The sequence below is a fragment of the Eschscholzia californica genome, unplaced genomic scaffold (genome assembly GCF_041429995.1).
Source record: "Eschscholzia californica isolate CP2 unplaced genomic scaffold, dmEscCali1.0.p SCAF_6, whole genome shotgun sequence".
In the NCBI taxonomy this organism is placed as follows: domain Eukaryota; kingdom Viridiplantae; phylum Streptophyta; class Magnoliopsida; order Ranunculales; family Papaveraceae; genus Eschscholzia; species Eschscholzia californica.
The window spans coordinates 42221771-42240024 of NW_028238483.1; the positions used below are offsets into that span (position 1 = coordinate 42221771).

Sequence of the window (18254 nt, forward strand, 5' to 3'; positions counted from 1 at the left end):
TATGTAAGAAATGTCACTTAGTCTATAAAGGATTTGACTTCCACTTATAAAATTTCAATATGAATTACAAATCCTCGAATTATATTATGAAGTATTTATAAATCCTATTCTGACTCTTGAAGAGATATCAAAGTTTGACAGTAGAGTATTGAAAAAGATTATTCGAGTAAAGAAAATCTTGAAAATGAACATATTCTGAAATACTAAAAGGCTATAAGCTTCAAAGCAACTCATATTGTTTTAACTTATCATATGTCATGGAAACTCAGGTCCTGAAGTACCTAATATAGTACAAACAATACATTATATGTGTTGTAATGTGGTTTTAGAAAACAACCATCATTCATATATAAAATGTCAATCGCGTTGTACTCTTTTCCTTCGTCAAGGTTTTGTCCCATAGGGTTTTCCTTGTCAAGGTTTTAATGAGGCAACTGTGCATATTGAAAATTATTTCAATTTTCTAAAAGTTGTAGTCTTTTTCCTTCGTTCAGGTTTTGTCCGATTGGATTTTCCTGACAAGGTTTTGGCGAGACAACTCTATTTTAAGACAAAAGTCATCGAATGATGAATTTAACACCTCTTATGCGTGTCAAGTGGATTGTACAACGAAATGTGATAAGTACATTAATTTCACAAGATGTTATAGTTATCTTACTGATATACATGATACACAAATACGAATCACTAAATAGTGACTTCAATTGATATCCCGGAAGGATTTAACAAGCTTCAAGTTAAAGTATGCATGAACTTTAAGACATTATACTAATGCAACTTGAAATGTCAAATGCTACAAATTGTATTTTGTGTGTATATATACCAAAAGGAAGCTGGCGATAAAAAGTTGAACAATGCCCTCAACCTTCATGAGGGGGAGCAAGTTTATGGAAACATTATATACTATATTTTCACAAAGTACTCTTTTTCCTTCGTTAAGAATTTTTCCCATAGGGTTTTTCTTAACAAGGTTTTAATGAGGCTGATTATGTGTTCATCAAAGATGTACATAAACAAAGAATTTGTACTCTTTTTCCTTCACTATGGTTTTGTCCCATTGGGTTTTCCTAGTAAGGTTTTAATGAGGCAATATCTGATGTGGTGGACATCCAGGGGGAGTGTTATAAATCTTTGATTTATGGTGGATGACCACCACACTTTGGTAACTCCCACCACCATAAGTTCTCCACCATTATTTGTATTCAAGCACCATTGATTATATGCAACTCTTGTATTAGTTTTGTAACTTATCAAGAGGCCTATATAAAGAGCTTTCTTGTTAGTGAATAAGATGTACCAAACTAGTGTACCAATGTACCTAATATACCAATATATCAAAGTAGAGGAATCATCTACAAACATATGAATACAAATCAAGTTCTTCTTGTCTCTATCTCTTGGTCTATATTTCCATTATCTTTCTTCTTCCCTCCTTTATTTTTCACAACAACCATGTATATATAACAATTTCTCGGTGGTGTAGTCGGTTATCACGCTAGTCTCACACACTAGAGGTCCCTGGTATGGACTCGCGTTTAGACACTTTTTTTCTTTGATGTCTTTTTAATGGAACTTCAGTCTAACCAAAACCAAAGCTGATAGAGGGATTCCCTGGTGTACCCCTGGACAAGACCATTTTGGTCTTTTTCACATTTTTTGTCAGACTGAAAAGATCAAAATACACTTAACATGTGAGAGGGGGTACACCAGGGAGTATGGTCGAGAGAGTCCCCAAATCATTTTTGAACCAAAACAAGACACGTAAGCTTTCAAAAATGTAAGTTAGCAAGTCAAAACAATTAAATATCGATTTATTTAGAAATTCTTCTCCCTTCACTTAGAGAAATAAGGGATCCATTACACTTCGAAAGAAAATAAGAAAAGGAAATAAAAAAGTGTTCTCCAACAACACAAAGAATATCCCTATGAAGACCTTCGACAATCTTCAGGTGCCCATGAGAGTCTATTTGTACCTAAATTATACTCCATCCGGTTATTGACTTGATGCCTTGCTCCTATCACAGAAAACCCTAGATCTGAAAAGAGTGCAAGGCAGTGATAGTCTTCGTGAGCATCATAATAGAACGCTTGTGTTGATGCCACTTTAAGATCGGCTGGCCCATCAAAGTGAAATGTAAGGCTTGGAAGATCGGTGTATCCTCTATACAACCTAAAACACATGCCTAAATTTTGACCAGGGTCCGGAATGAGAGTGAAGTGCCCACTTAAGTACGTTTTTATAAGAACGGTGACACGTTTATACGCGTCAGGAGGAATGTGAGAAGTGGAAGCTCCTGAATCGATAACAACTCCTCCTGATCCATCTGGTTTCGGTGCGAAATACCCAGGATTAAAATTACACCTTTGCTTACCTACACTGATATCTAATAGTTTCAAACCGTACGCATCTGCAAGATCTGGAAAAGGAACAAATTGTGTGGATTGGACCTTTGATCCTTTTAACTTGTAGTCGTTACCGAAACTTAGGAAACTATGAGTCCCTGCAGGTGCATCTTCATCAACTAAACAATATGAAAATCGTCTCTGAGCTTCATTTCCCATTTGTGATATTAAAGAGAGTTTTCCTTTATCCATACCTAAAATACCATCAATATTACCTTCAAACCCTTTCATCTCCCTATTATTTGTGCCGCAACCGAAGACAATATTATTTAGAGATTTGACGGAACGTTTCGAATCAAATTTGAGAGTTTCAGTAGCTAGATAACCTGCAGATCTCCCTGTTACATACTTAAGGTCATATTGGCATCGGTTGTCTTTCCATGTGAATTTTGGTGGCAAACAATTAGCGTGAGGTAGAGTTCTAAATGTCCTTGATCTACTTGGATCAAAGGTTGGTGTATTCTGAAGAAAACAATTGGGCTCACAAGATTTACATTGTGTCCAAATTAGACCACTACCTGTATCAAGTTGTAAGTGGTAAGGTTTATAATAACCAATGCCTACTTGAACTAGATATAGGTAGTTATCGTGAAGTACTGGAGGACGGACTAAAGCAAGATTAGAATAATTTGAAGCACTAGCAATTTTGGTATGCAAATAGAGAAGACGCGATTTGGAAAATTTGATGAGTCGTTCGAGTTTTTCTGAGCTGGTGAGATTACCAGGGTAGAGAGGAGACTCTGGGGAGTCTCTATGAATGAGTTTGAAGCTGAAACCTTTTGTGGGGATGACACCAGCATTAATGATGATGAATTGAGATTGATGGGAGAGAAAGCAAAGGATAAGAAAACAAGCTAAAGATGATAATTTTGCTAAAGGAGCCATGGCTATGTTTATGCTCAAGGTACTTAGGTACATCAGATATTTATAGTCCAAAATGGTAGAATCCTTGTTTGTATAAATGGTAGGAAATTAGCAATTAGATATAGGATTAAATATCAAAATCCATTTTGGTGTATAACAAAATGGAAATCATAAGGATTTGGCATCATTTCCATATTAAATAAAATACATGAATGTTAAAAAATCACTTTGTCACCATCCATAAGATTTACTTATTAATGTAAAAGTTTTGGTATTATTTTCATTCTAAATGTATGTACAACTGTTCCCACTTTAGCAAAGAGAATCTTGGATAATTTTCCTCTAAATTTTGTTTTGGTTAAAAAAACAATCAATTTTTTCTATTCTTCAACTCTAGGTAGCATTTTTATAACTTATCCTAGATTCTTAGGGTTAATTCTATATAAGCTCGTAGGTGTGATCAACTGGTCTTCAATTGTGTCACGACTTTGATTTTGGCCCCAACTGGGTTAGTTATATTTAAGCTCGTAGTCGTGATCAACTAGCCTTCAATTATGTCATGATTTTCATTTTGGCCCTCAACTGTGTTAGTGTTATTTAAGTTCGTAGTTGTGATCAACTGATCTTCAATTGCGTCACGACTTTCATTTTGACCCCCAACTGTGTTAGCACTTCTGATTTGACCCAATTTTTTTAACTTTTTCCAATTTTTCTCTTATGAAGTTTCTGTAATTACAATTCTTTTTTGGGCGTGGTTTTTGGTCATATAGAAAAGTCTCTGAAGCATAAAGACTTAATCAATCAAGATTGAATTATGGGGCACATTTTAAGTTTTGGCAAAAGAATTTACTAAGTTGTGTTTTGTCCCCTCCCCTAATCTTCATCTTTCCCTCACCTTAACCCCCAAAATTCCGACTACCATTTTCATCTCCATCTTTCTCTCCCTCATTTCTCTACCTTTTTTTTCCTTCTTCGTCTCTCTTCATCTCTTTATCTTCTTTTCCTTCTCTTAATCTCTCTAAACTATGAAGACGATGAAGGGGAAACCCCTACATCATCTTCATTCATAGAAGACTTTTGTCTTTCCGTAACAGTGCAACAAATCTAGGTGGAATATCTCGGGTTCATCAGTCTAGGGTTTTAAGCAAAATCCTCGTACGGAAGAAATGAGGATTGTGGGGCTAACAGGTAGAATATCTTCAGCTTTAGGCACTGTTTTCAATCTCTTCAAAGCTAATGGTGTTCCAGTTGTTGATGCTGATCTTATTGCTCGTGTATTCGTTCTTTTCCTCTCTACTTCCTAATTAGGGGTTCCTCTGTTTTCTAATTTTTAATTTGATATTTTTTGTTGCACAAGATGTACTAAAGAAAGGCACTTGTGGTTGGAAGAAAGTAGTTGTTTGATTTGCGAATGAAATACTTTGACTAAACGTTTGATCGACTAAGCCTTTTATGCACCGAAGACTTTTCTTTAAGCCTTAGAGTTTCCACCTTATTTTTTTTTACTTATCCACCTCATTTCTTTTTGAGAAATCTGAAATGTAGTTTTTGGCTCGAGTGGCCAACCGACTCTGACCCGAGTCTTGATGTGACCGTCCAGCTCAGACCAAGAACCCTTCTCTGTGATGAAGAGTGGAGAGTTCATAAAATGTTTGATTTTGGTCTTTGATTTTATCTTGTAATCTTAAACATTTCCTTTACTCATTTATCCAATGAGACACTTAAACTCTAACACTTAGAGTGCCTCGTATGATTATTAAGAGTTTTTGTTTAAGAAACCTTCTTTACTGAACCACTTTGTTAGACACTCTATTATGAGGTGGATGCGTTTATTATAGAGTCTCAACTTTTCTTACCTCTTACAACTAACTCATGTATTAACAATTGTTGATGGGTAAAACGGATGATTTAATGGGGATATTGGAAATGTTGAAAGAGGAGATTGGGTAGGAGTAAGAAGATAACATGTTTTTTTTTTTGTTGAGAGAAGAAGATAACATGTTAGAAGCAGACAAGTTCATTTTTTGGTGCAAAATGATGCCTTATTTGGAATGTAAAATTCAAAGGTAAAGATTGTCAAAATGATAATTTAACCAAATCCTAAATAGTAGAAATTAACAGTAAAAGAAATTATAAATATTGAGATTTGTAACTAGGCATCTGAGGCGACACATGAGCTAACCGTATTTAGTTGTGTACAACAAAAAAGTCAGATGGGATTGAACTGAGTTACTGCCTGTATTTGAACACTAGACTTTGATTTAATTTCTATCTTATTTAACCACAATTTGGTTTATAATTTTGTTACGACTATTATTGGGGTTTTTTTTTATTTCATCGAAAAAAAATCACACTAATTAAATATTGATTTATTTCGAAAATAATCTTCCTTTACTTAGAAACATATGGGATCCCATTATACTTCGAAAGAAAATAAGAAAAGAAAAAGTGTGCTCCAACAACACAGATATCATCCCTATTAGGACCTTCGACGATCCTCAGGTGCCCATGAGAGTCTATTTGTTGCTAAATAATACTCCATCCGATTGTTGATTTGATGTCTTGCTCCTATCACAGAAAACTTTACCTTTGAAGAAAGGAGTGTGATGCAGTGATAGTCTAGACGAGCATCGTAAAAAAACGCATTTGTTAGTGCCACTTTAAGATCGGCTGGCCCGTCAAAGTGAAACGTAAGGCTTGGAAGATCGGTATATCCTCTGTTCAACCTAAAACACATACCTAATTTTTGACTCGGGTTTGGAATGAGAGTAAACTATCCCCTTAAGTATGTTGTTACAAGATCGGTGACACGTCTGTACGCTTTAGGTGGAATCTGAGAAATAACAACTCCTGAGTCGATAATAACTCCTCCTGTTCCGTCTGGTTTCAGGGCAAAATCCCCAGGATTTAAAAAACACCTGCAGTTTCCTACACTAATATCTAATAGTCTCACACCATACACATACGGATTATTTGGAATAGTAACAAATGGTGTGAATTGAACCTTTGATCCTTTTAACTTGCAGTCGTTACCAAAACTTAAGAAAATTTGGCCGGGTGCGTCCTTATCAACTAAACAGTATGAAAATCGTCGTTGAGCTTAATTTCCCATTTGTGATATTAAAGAGAGTTCCCCTTTATTCATAGCTAAAATACCATCAATATCACCTCCAAATAATGACATTATCGCCCTGTTATTATAGCTGCAACCGAAGACTCTATTATTTAAAGATTCGACGGAACGTTTAGAATCAAATTTGAATGTTTCAGTAGCTAGATAACCTTCAGACCTCCCTGTTAAGTAATCAAAGCCATATTCCCATCGATTGTTTTTGCATGTAATTTTGGTGGCAGATTATTAGTGTTACAAGGTAGAGTTCTAAATGTATTTGATCTACTTGGATCAAAGGTTGGTGTATTCTGAGGAAAACAATTGGGTTCACAAGGTTTACATTGTGTCCAAATTAGGTCACTACCTGTATCAAGTACTAAGTGGTAAGGTTTATAATAACCAATACCTAGTTGAACTAGATAAATGAAGGTACTTGAAACTACTGGAGGACGGATTAGAGCAAGATCTGAATAATTTGAAGGACCAACAAAAACCAGAATGCAAATAGAGAAGACGCGATTCGAAAAACTCGACAAGTCGTTCGAGTTCTTCCGAGCTGGTGAGATTGCCAGGGTAGAGAGGAGACTCTGGCGAGTCTCTATGAATGAGTTTGAAGCTGAAACCTTTTTTGGAGCTGCCAGCATCATTACTGGTCATGAATTGAGATTGATGGGAAAGAAAGCAGCAAAGGATAAGAATATAAGCTAGAGATGATAATTTTGCTAGTGGAGTCATGACTATGTTTATGATTATAAGGTACTTTACTTGGGTACATCACATATTTATAGTCCAAATGGTAGGAAATCAACAATGGTAGGATTAAATATCAAACTCCATTTGCTGTATAACAAAATGGGAATCATAAGGATTGGAACATCAATATCCATTTGGTGTGTAACAAAATATTAAGAATCATAAGGATTTGGCATAATTTCTATTTTAAATGAAAAACCTAAATTTTAAAAAATTACATTTTTCACCAACAGTAAGATTTTCTAACTAATATTTCCCTTTTGGTATTGTTTTCATTCTAAATGTATGTACCACTCTACCAAAAATTTTCAAGTGACCCATTAGTTTATGACTGGATTCCTTCCTGACTTCATAATTTATCGAAAATACCTATATGACCCCTTTTGTAGCTTTGAGTGGTGGCCAATATGTGGACAATCAAATGTATTATGTAGACAACAATTTTATACGGACAAATGAAGAAATTTGAAATTTTATACATACAATGATTTTAGGGTTACATTACTCTAATATATTGCATTAATGCCCTCTAAATATTGAAGTTTTTATTTTAAATCATCCCTTCTATTTTGTTGCTCTATAAGTACTAGGCAACTTCTTTTTCATCACCAACAACGAAATTTGTAGAGAAAAAATCGGTCATCTTGATCCTTCTACTCGAAAACTCACTGCACCTACCGAGATATTCATTGTTCTGGGTCGAATTGTTGGTTCATTGCTATTATAAAGAACTTATTTGATTCTTAAATTCCCTTTAGAAATTTCAAATCTTCAAACTCTAGATTTAAGTAATAACGAATTAAACGGTTAAAAAGGATCTTAGGTTTCTTGCTGTTAATATTAATATAAAAGTTTAAAGGCAAAGATTATAGCCTGGATGGCACAAACAAACAATAGACACCAATTTTCTTCCGACCTTCTAATTTATCAAAAATACCCTTATGATTTCTTTTGTTGTTTTTAATTGTGGTCAATATATTATGTGGACGCCAGTTTTATTCGGATAAATGAAAAATTGGTGCGGGCAACTATTTTTAGGGCGATATTACTCGAATATAGTGCACTAATGCCCTCTAAAAATTAGAGTTTTTATTTTTAATCATCTCCTTTTTTTCTTGCTCTATAAATCCTAGGCATCTTCTTCTTCATCACCAAGAATGAAACTTGTAGAGAGAAAATCGATCATTTGACCCTTCTACTTGAAAACTCACTGCACTACCGAGTTGTTCATTGTTCCAGGTCGAATCGTTGGTTCATTGGCATTAGTAAGAACTTCATTTCTGGTTTGATTCCTAAATTCCTTTCAGAAATTCTAAATCTTCAAACTCTAGATTTAAGTTATAATCAATAAAACGGTTACAAAAAATCTTAAGTTTCTTGTTATTAACAGTAGAAGCATCTCGCTTATATAAGTATTTGACCGTGTTTGTACAAAAATGTCTGGGTGGTGTAGTCGGTTATCACGCTAGTCTCACACACTAGAGGTCCCCGGTTCGAACCCGGGCTCAGACACTTTATTATTTTGTTTTTGTGGAATTTTAGTCCTGCAAAACACAAGCAACAAGAAGACACTTGAGTTGGATCTGCCTACTTAAGTAACTCAGTTGGTTTGAGAGAGGTACTTCTTCAATGGGATTCCTAGAGTTTGCTTCAATGGGATTCTTAGAGTTTGGTTCATTATCTCTGTAAATCCTAGTAGCAAATTACATAGATTTCGGCCCATAGTCTACCTAATTTTTCTTTTTCCTCGGTAATTTTTATACTATTTGTTATGCAAAAAGAACAACCTAAAACATCGTAGCAAATCTATGTCCATAAGGTATAAGGAGATCCTTAAAAGACACCACAAAATCTTTTGAAGCCTATATACATTATTGTGCAACAAGTTTGTGCCATGACTCCCCTTTATTATTACTATCAATACACTTGTTTGATTAAATTCAACATATATTCTTTAGTTTTAGAAGAATATATTATTTGTGCCATAGCTTATTAGGCTATTTAACCTCCATACACCTCTTTGATTTAATCTCTATCTTCAGTAACCATTTTTTTATCTTTCTTATGGCTTCGAAATATTGGTTCTGATATGCATATTATTTTTATCTCTTAATTAAGTGGACACGCTTTCAAACATGCAAATTCGCAAGTCATAATATTTAAATGTTGATTTATTTCGAAAATCTTCTTCCTTTACTAAGAGAAATAAGGCACCCCATTACACTTCGAAAAAAATAAGAAAAGGAAGAAAAAGTGTGCTCCAACAATACAGAGATCATCCCTATGAAGACCTTCGACAATCCTCTGGTGCCCACGAGAGTCTATTTGTAGCCAAGTTAAATTCCATCCGGTTGTTGATTTGATGCATTGCTCCTATCAAAGAATACCCTACCTGTGAAGGAAAAACTGTAAGGCAGTGATAGTCTTGGCGAGCATCGTAAAGGAACACATTTGTTGATGCCACAACAAGATGGGCTGGCCCGTCGAAGTGATACGTAAGGCTTGGAAGATCGGTGAATCCTCTCTTTAGCCTAAAACACATGTCTAATCCTTGACTCGGGTTCGGGATGAGAGTAAACTGTCCCCTTAAGTAGGTTTTTATAAAATCCTTGACTTGTTTGTAGGCGTTAGGAGAAATGTGAGTAATAGAAGCTCCTGCATCGATCATAACTCCTCCTGTTCCATCTGGTTTCGGTGCGAATTCCCCAGGATTTAAAAATAACCTGTAGTTACCTACACTGATATCTAATAGTTTCAAACCATACGCATTTGCATTCTTAGGAAAAGGAACAAATGGTGTGGATTGAACCTTTGATCCTTTTAACTTATAGTCGTTACCGAAACTTAAGAAACTGTGAGTCCCCGCGGGTGCGTCTTTATCAACTAAACAGTATGAAAATCGTTGTCGAGCTTCGTTTCCCATTTGTGAAATTAAAGAGAGTTCTCCTTTATTCATACCTAAAATACCATCAATATCACCTCGAAACATTGTCATCCCCCTATTATTTATGCTGCAACCAATGATTTTATTATTTAAGGATTCGACCGAACGTTTAGAATCAAATTTGAGAGTTTCAGTAGCTAGATAACCTGTAGACCTCCCTGTTTCGTAAGTAAGGTCATATTCGCATCGGTTGTGATTGCATCTGTATTTTGGTGGGCAAGCGTTACAAGGGAGAACTCTAAATGTCCTACTTGATCTAGATGGATCAAAGGTTGGTGCATTCTGAGGAAAACAGTTGGGGTAACATGGTTTACATTGGGTCCAAATTAGGTCACTAGCTGTATCAAGTACTAAGTGGTAAGGTTTATAATTACCAATACCTACTTGAACTAAATATAGGTAGGGATTTTGAAGTACTGGAGGACGGATTAGACCAAGATTAGAATAATTTGAAGGACCAACAATTTTAGAATGCAAATAGAGAAGACGAGATTTGGAAAACTCGACGAGTCGTTCGAGTTCTTCGGTGCTGGTGAGATTACCTGGGTAGAGAGGAGACTCTGGGGAGTCTCTGTGAATGAGTTTGAAGTTGAAACCCTCTCTGGGGCTGCCAGCAGCCTTACTGGTCATGAATTGAGATTGATGGGAGAGAAAGCAAAGGATAAAAAAATAACCTAGAGATGATAATTTTGCTAAAGGAGCCATGGCTATGTTTTTTCTATCAATGTACTTAGGTATATCACCTGATATTTATAGTCCAAGACGGTAGAATCCTTGTTTGTATAAATGGTAGAAAATCAGCAATTAGATATAGGATTATCAAAATCCATTTGGTGTGTAACAAAATGAGAATCATAAGGATTTGGCATAATTTCCATTTTATGAAATACATAAAATGTTAGAAATTTATTTTAGCAATTAGATATAGGATTATCAAAATCCATTTGGTGTGTAACAAAATGAGAATCATAAGGATTTGCCATAATTTCCATTTTATGAAATACATAAAATGTTAGAAATTTATTTTGTCACCAACAATAAGATTTACTAATTAATAGACTAATAGTATAAAATTTTGGTATTATTTTCATTCTAAATGTATGTACCATATACCAAAATCTAGCAAAGAGAATTTTGGTCAATTCTTTTAAATGTTGTTACCTTGGAAAATGACCATTCAATATTTTTTTTTCTAGTCTTAAGCTCTCATTAGCACTGTGATAGTTATCTTAGGGTTAATTATGTTTAAGCCCCAAGTTGTTGCTAACTAGCCTCCAAATTGTCCCGACTTTCATTTTGGCCCCCAATTGTGTCAGGGTTACTAATTTGACCCCCATAATTGATAATTCTTTTATTTTACTCTTATGACATACATTTCTGCAATTATGATTATTTTTTATTTACCCACCTCATTTCTCTTTATCTCATCCACTTTATTATCTTACTTCTCTAGCTCCACTTCTCTAATTAAAAACAAATTAAAAAATTTTAACTTTTCTTTCTCCTTCTTCCTCAACTACCAATATTGTGAGACAGAAGGTGGTGGTGGTGGATGAAAAGAGATGGAACATTAGGAACTTTTGAAATTTCGAACTCACCGAAAATGGGTTGGGCGACCAACGCCCCGATTGATTCGAGAAGGACAAGTGAGGTGGATGAGTAGAGAGTGAAGTGGAATAAATAAAGAAAAATGAAGTGGACAGATAAAAATGATTTATAGTTACAAAAATTCTATAAAGGATAGTTGGTCACAAATTGAGGACCAAACCGAAATTACTTTATGTAAGGAAGAAACAAAAGTACCATCGAAAATTTTAAAAAATCATTTCCAAATTATCTCTCTAACCACATGATTTTCTCTGTCTAAAACTGAATCCATTTTGTGCAAATAATTTACAACCGATTTTTTGGGTTAATTCTCGAGATATTTTTATTCCCCACTACTGTTGATTCTCAAATCTCAACTAGGTTGTCTTCAAATCCTTGCTATTGTTCATGGTTGATTCTCAAATCTCAACTAATCAGTCTTCAAATCCTCGTTAGTGTGTTATTATTCTTCGAAAAATCTTTCAAAATTTTAAAATCAACAAGTTTTAGGTTTTAACTATTTATTGTTGATTTTAGCGAGATTTGAACAACTTACTTGTTGTTGATTCAACTAGTTTTTAAAGATTTTGAATTGTTTTTTTTTTCAGTTTCTCTCTTAAAAATTGAAAGTCGGTTTCTCTCATTTACTGATTATGATTTTGTTGGTTGTGATGTTTGCAGTAGGTTTGCACTATTGTTTGATTATTTTTTATTAAAGTTGTGGTTAATTGAGTGTTGTATTACCGTTTTACAATAAGTTCGCAATCAGGTTGCTATAGTTTGCATCTGGGTTGCAATTTGCAAATAGGTTTTAAACTTCTATAGTGATATTCACAAGCCTCTACAAAACGGGCGGGCATTACCTACACAACTTTTGTTATGGACTTCCCGTATCATAGCTACTAGTCACCATTTGCAATGGATATTTTGTGGCCATTTGCTACACATCGGTCGGTGTCAAATTTGCATCTGGGTTGCAATTTGCAAATAGGTTTTTACTCTGGTATATGTAAGACGGATTTTTAATGAATGAATGGATGAAACAGATGATTGACATGTTATTTTATGTCATGTATTTTAGTTATATATATGTGTGTGTGTGAATAGATGAAGGTTGAACAGGATCACGATTAATGAATGCGAACAAGAATTAGGATCTTAAAATGGCCAAATTTTTGCTATGGACGATTTTGTAGTTAATGAACATTCAATAGTAATTATACATGACTTTTTGCTACGACCAATTCCATAGCAAAATAAGTATTTAACGGTCAAATATTTCCGATCCTTTAGTTACGGGGAAAGCCATAGCAAAAGGTTTAAACTATTTAGTTACGGACAAGGGCGTAGCAAATAGTTCGTAACTAAACCTTTTGTGACGGCAATATTAGTTACGAGAAAAGGGTCGTAGCAAAACATCGTTTGCTACGAAAATTAGGGTAACAACTACGGAAGTAGGCGTAACTAAAAGTCGCCTGTTTTGTAGTGGTTGTGGAAGGAGTCACTATTCTGCTTATTATACCGACAATTTGCCCCCGAAACCTCTATCACAGCTAGAGAGAATGGAGATATTTTTGGTATTATTGAAGTTGCTGAAAAAAAAATGGAGATGTTTTGTCTACAACAATCAAGAACTTCGTCACATCGACAAGTTGAATAATGTGAAAACTGAAGATATGGCAAGGAAAAATCGATTGAGACTCAAGACAACAATTGATAGTGTACGCTATGTAGCTTATCAGGCATGTACCCAGAGGTCACGATGAATCTACAAATTCTATTAATCATGACAGTTTCATTGAATAGATAGAGTTTTTAGCTACTGTGAAAGATAAAACTGATGAAGTTGTTTTTAAACATGCTCATGGAAATGCAAAGCACACAACTCCGATGATCCAAAAAGAGATATTATTTATTCTTGCTAACAGAGTGCTAAAAGAAGATTTGCCAATAGGTTGGGAACTCACAATTTTGTAATCTTGTTCATGAAAGCACAAGATGAATCCTTCAAGGAGCAGATGACTATTATTTTGCGATTCGTTAGTGATGATGGTTTGGTTGGAAAAGTTTTTTTATATGTATATTTTACATGTGAAGAATACTGTTGCATTAAATTTAAAGCGAACTATACTAGATGTTTTTTCTCGTCGAAACCTTCACATTGAAAATATGCGAGGTCAAGGGTATGAATGAGCAAAAAATAGGCGAGGAACCTCTGACGATTACAAGATTATTCGTAAGAGATTGCAAATACGCATATTATATGCATTGTTTTGCCCACAGACTACAACTAGCATTGGCGAGAGCATCTACAGAAGTAAGCGATATGGGGCAATTCAATGTTAAATGCAATTATTAATTTCATTGGTGCTTCTCCCCTACGACAAGATTAATTAAGATCTTCTCAACAAGATGAGACTTCAAAAAATGTTAGCTATTGGTGATCTTGATACAAGTAGAGGGACAAACCAAAAAGGAAATTTGGAGCGATAGGAGCTACTCGTTCGGGCTCTCATTTAGCTTCAGTCAAAAAAAATTTTGTCAATGTTCACATTTATAAGAGAAATCATGGAGACCACGACAAATATCGTTTTGCGTGTGTGGGGAACCTGAGGGTCATAACATTCAGTTAGCGGAGTTGCATATAAGGTTTACAAATAGTACAATGGAACTTCTTATTCTTAGTTCAATTTTGGATCCGAGAGATGAATATAAGGCATTTAAGATTGATCTTGTTTGCACTTTAGCAGAAAAATTATATCCACAAGATTCCAGTATTGAAGAGGTGATTGTTGGAGAAGTCAGTTGCAACATTATGAATATAAGGTTTCGAGAGATGAATGTAAGCTTTCGAAAATGTAAATTCGCAAGTTGGGACTAATTACATATTGATTTATTTCGAACATTTGCTTCTATTGCTTGGAGAAGTATGAGAGCCATTACACTTCATAAAAATAAGAAAAGAAGGAAAATATGCTCCAACAAAACAGAGATCATCCCTGTGATTGTGAAGACCTTCGACAATCCTCAGGTGCCCATGAGAGCCTATTTGTAGCTAAATTATACTCTATCCGGTTGTTGATGTGATGCCTTGCTCCTATCACAGAAATCCCTACCTTTGAAGGAACCATTGTAAGGCAGTGAAAGTCTTGGCTGGCATGGTACTGGAATACATTTGTTGATGCCATTTTAAGATCGGCTGGCCCGTCAAAGTGAAAAGTAAGGCTTGGAAGATCGATGTATCCCCTATTTAATCTAAAACACATGTCTATCGTTGGTCTCGGCTTTGGAACGAGAGTAAACTGTCCCCTTAAGTATGTTTTTATAAGATCGGTGACACGATTGTACGGGTCACGAGGAATCTGAGAAATAGAAGAGCCTGAATCGATCATAACTCCTCCCGATCCATCTGGTTTCGGTGCGAAATCACCAGGATTTAAAAGACACCTGTTGTTACCTACACTAATATCTAACAGTCTCAAACCGTACGCATTCGCATTTTTTGGAAAAGGAACAAATGGTGTGGATTGAACCTTTGATCCTTTTAACTTGTAGTCGTTACCAAAACTTAAGAAACTGTGAGCCCCCACGGGTGCGTCCTTATCAACTAAACAGTATGAAAATTGTCGTTGAGCTTCATTTCTCATTTTTGATATTAAAGAGAGTTCTCCTTTATTCATACCTAAAATACCATCAACAAAACCTGGAAATATCGACTTCATTTCCCTATTATCTATGCTGCAACCAAAGACTTTATTATTTAAAGATTCGTAAATCAAACGTTTAGAATCAAATTTCAGATTTTCAGTAGCTAGATAACCTCCAGTCCTCCCCGTTAAGTAGTGAATGTCATATTCGCATCGGTTGTTATTGCATGTGAATTTTGGTGGTCGACAATTAGCGTTACAAGGAAGAGTTCTAAATGTAGTTGATCTACTTGGATCAAAAGTTGGTGTATTCTGAGGAAAACAATTGGGCGCACAAGGTTTACATTGGGTCCAAATTAGTTCACTAGCTGTATCAAGTACTAAGTTATAAGGGTTATAATAACCAATACCTACTCGAACTAGATAAAGGTAGGGACTTGAAAATACTTTAGGACGGATGAGATCAAGATTAGAATAATTTGAAGCACCAGCTATCTTAGAATGCAAATAAAGAAGACGCGATTCAGAAAGCTCCACGTGTCGTTCGAGTTCTTCCACGCTGGTGAGGTTACCAGGGTAGAGAGGAGACTCTGGGGAGTCTCTATGAATGAGTTTGAAACTGAAACCTTTTGTGGGGCTACCAGCAGCATTACTGGTCATGAATTGAGATTGTTGAGAAAGAAAGCAAAGGATAAGAAAATAAGTTGGAGATGATAATTTTGTTAATGGAGTCATGGCTATGTTTATGATTATAAGGTACTTACTTGGGTACATCACATATTTATAATCCAAAATGGTAGAATCCTTGTTTGTATAAATGGTAGGAAATCAACAATTAGATATAGATTAAATATCAAAATCCATTTGGTGTATAACAAAATGGAAATCATAAGGATTTGGCATCATTTCCAATATTAAATGAAATACATGAATGTTACAAAATTTAATTTTTGAGTTTATAGTCCAAAAATCAACACCTAAACCCACATTGTAGTCCTCCCTAATATTAATATAAGATTTTAAGCCAAAATAATATTTATGAAGGAAATCTGATCCAAATGGACCCATCTCCATAGAAAACACCAATCTCAAGGATTTATATTTTATCATAATACCCCATGTCTCTTATATAAGATAAGATCCACTTTTGAAACCAATCCAAAAAATTCTCTTTCCATTTTTATTTAATTTTCTCTCTCCAATCTTCTCTTCCCACAACTCTTTTACTTTTTCTCTCTAAAATTAGAAACCCTATTGATGGTCCTAAAAAGTTACCTAGATAGGTTTCCACCCGCAAGTATACGGGCGTCAAGTAATAGTTCCGGTAAGACCGGTTCGTTCCTCAGAGACTAAGTTAAACTAATTCTAACCTTAAAACTATTGAGATTCAAAATTGGTTTTGATGGTGATAAAATAGAATTATAATCTAAAACTCAAGAAAAATAAATAAATAAATAAATATTTCGATATTCAGAGAAAGGGAACCTAGGGTTTTCTGATCCGTTTTCCTAACAATTCTAAGGACAAATTTATTTTGGTCTAATTTGATAGTTCTTTGTATAACTCAGGTTTTTAGTCCATGAACGGTCTAAATAAACCCGGAAAATATTATCGTTAAAACAAAAATAACTGTAATAAATTTATTATTAGAATAGTCATTTAAACTTCGTCTAAAACCCTAGATATAAAGGATTTAGCTACTCATGCTAGAAACGATAAATATTTGAAGTAATGGAAGAAAAATAAGAAAGAAACTTACTTTTCTGCGCTTCGAAAACCAAACAGACCCTTAAGGAATGGATTTCCTTCTGTTTTTCCTGGAAATCTGCCAAACGCACCCTCTGGGAAAACGATTTTCTCGTCTTCCCGGAAATATTTTCCTCTCTGGAAAATTATTTTCTCATCTTCTTCAACTCTGTTTTCTCACTCCAACCTCCTGTTTCTCTCACTTTAATCTCTCTATCTTTGTTATTTCTTGCTTTCTCACTAAACAGGAAACACGAAAATAAAGAGAATCGAAAATCAAATTAATTTGAAAAAGAAACTGAGTTTCTGTTCTTTTCTCTCTCTACAATAATTCTCCTCTTAATCTCTCTGTATCTCTCTCTATCTCTCACTAATAGAAAGAGTATAAACAGGAAAGAAAAACAGAAAAACCTCTCTCTCCCTTCTGTTCTATCTCTCTCTTAAACCCGAGCTTAATCTCTCTGTTTCTCTCTCTCTCTAACTTTTCTCCTTTTCTCTTCTGTTCTCTGAAAACCCGATCATCCTTCTCACTCTCTCTCTGATTTCTCTTTGTATTTGAGCTCGAGAGGAGGATGATTCCCCAGCCGAGAGATATCCTTCTCTCTCTCTCTACTGTTCTTTATAGACCGGGCTCTCCTTCTCTCCTCCTTTGTTTCTGATTTTATTTTGAATCGAATCCCATCGAATCCGAACAACCCTCTTTTGATAACTCTCGGTTTTTTAGAAAGAGAGAGAAAAGCCCGACGAGAAGACGCCGGCCGTTGAGGAGGTTATATGCTCCTAATCCAGTGCGTCGCGGCCGGACGGAAAATGGTACGGCTCCTGCTCTTGGATGTCGCCACATGTCTCGGCTAAATCGGGACCGTTAAATAATCCCGTGTTTTGATAATAGCTTTGTGTACTCCTGACCGTGACAGAAGGTGTCCCGCGACTTCTCTGGTCCCTCCGATGACTTCCTGGATGCGCGCCACGTGTCCCTCTTGACCTTTGGTCAACTGAATTTGACCCAAACTTTGACTCGCTCTATTTTACTCATCCGAACTCCGATTTGACTTCCGTTTTCGCCTACGGGTTCGTCTTGGACTCTACTTTCCATCCGAGCACTAATACTGATCATGAAATCAGAATCAGCAAATGACCAAAATACCCCTAGTCTGCGTTTTCTCCGACTTTTATCCGCTTTGCACACATAACTCTG

The 18254-nt window shown here is 35.3% G+C and overlaps 3 protein-coding genes and 1 non-coding gene across 4 annotated transcripts; 1 reads left to right on the forward strand and 3 right to left on the reverse strand.

The window, feature by feature from the left end:
• Positions 1 to 1923: 1923 nt before the first annotated feature.
• Positions 1924 to 3288, reverse strand: LOC147535139 (aspartic proteinase CDR1-like). Its single transcript, XM_086650173.1, has one exon. It carries the CDS (start codon positions 3286 to 3288, stop codon positions 1924 to 1926), a length of 1365 nt encoding a protein of 454 aa, XP_086506299.1.
• A 5282-nt stretch (positions 3289 to 8570) lies between these two features.
• On the forward strand, positions 8571 to 8644 carry TRNAV-CAC (transfer RNA valine (anticodon CAC)). Its single transcript has one exon. It is a non-coding gene; the product is annotated as a tRNA-Val (tRNA).
• Positions 8645 to 9413: 769 nt separating this feature from the next.
• LOC147535141 (aspartic proteinase CDR1-like) lies at positions 9414 to 10706 on the reverse strand. The gene has a single exon (XM_086650174.1). The coding sequence runs from the start codon at positions 10704 to 10706 to the stop codon at positions 9414 to 9416; it is 1293 nt and encodes a 430-aa protein (XP_086506300.1).
• A 3950-nt stretch (positions 10707 to 14656) lies between these two features.
• On the reverse strand, positions 14657 to 16045 carry LOC147535142 (aspartic proteinase CDR1-like). The gene has a single exon (XM_086650175.1). The coding sequence runs from the start codon at positions 16043 to 16045 to the stop codon at positions 14657 to 14659; it is 1389 nt and encodes a 462-aa protein (XP_086506301.1).
• Positions 16046 to 18254: the final 2209 nt, after the last annotated feature.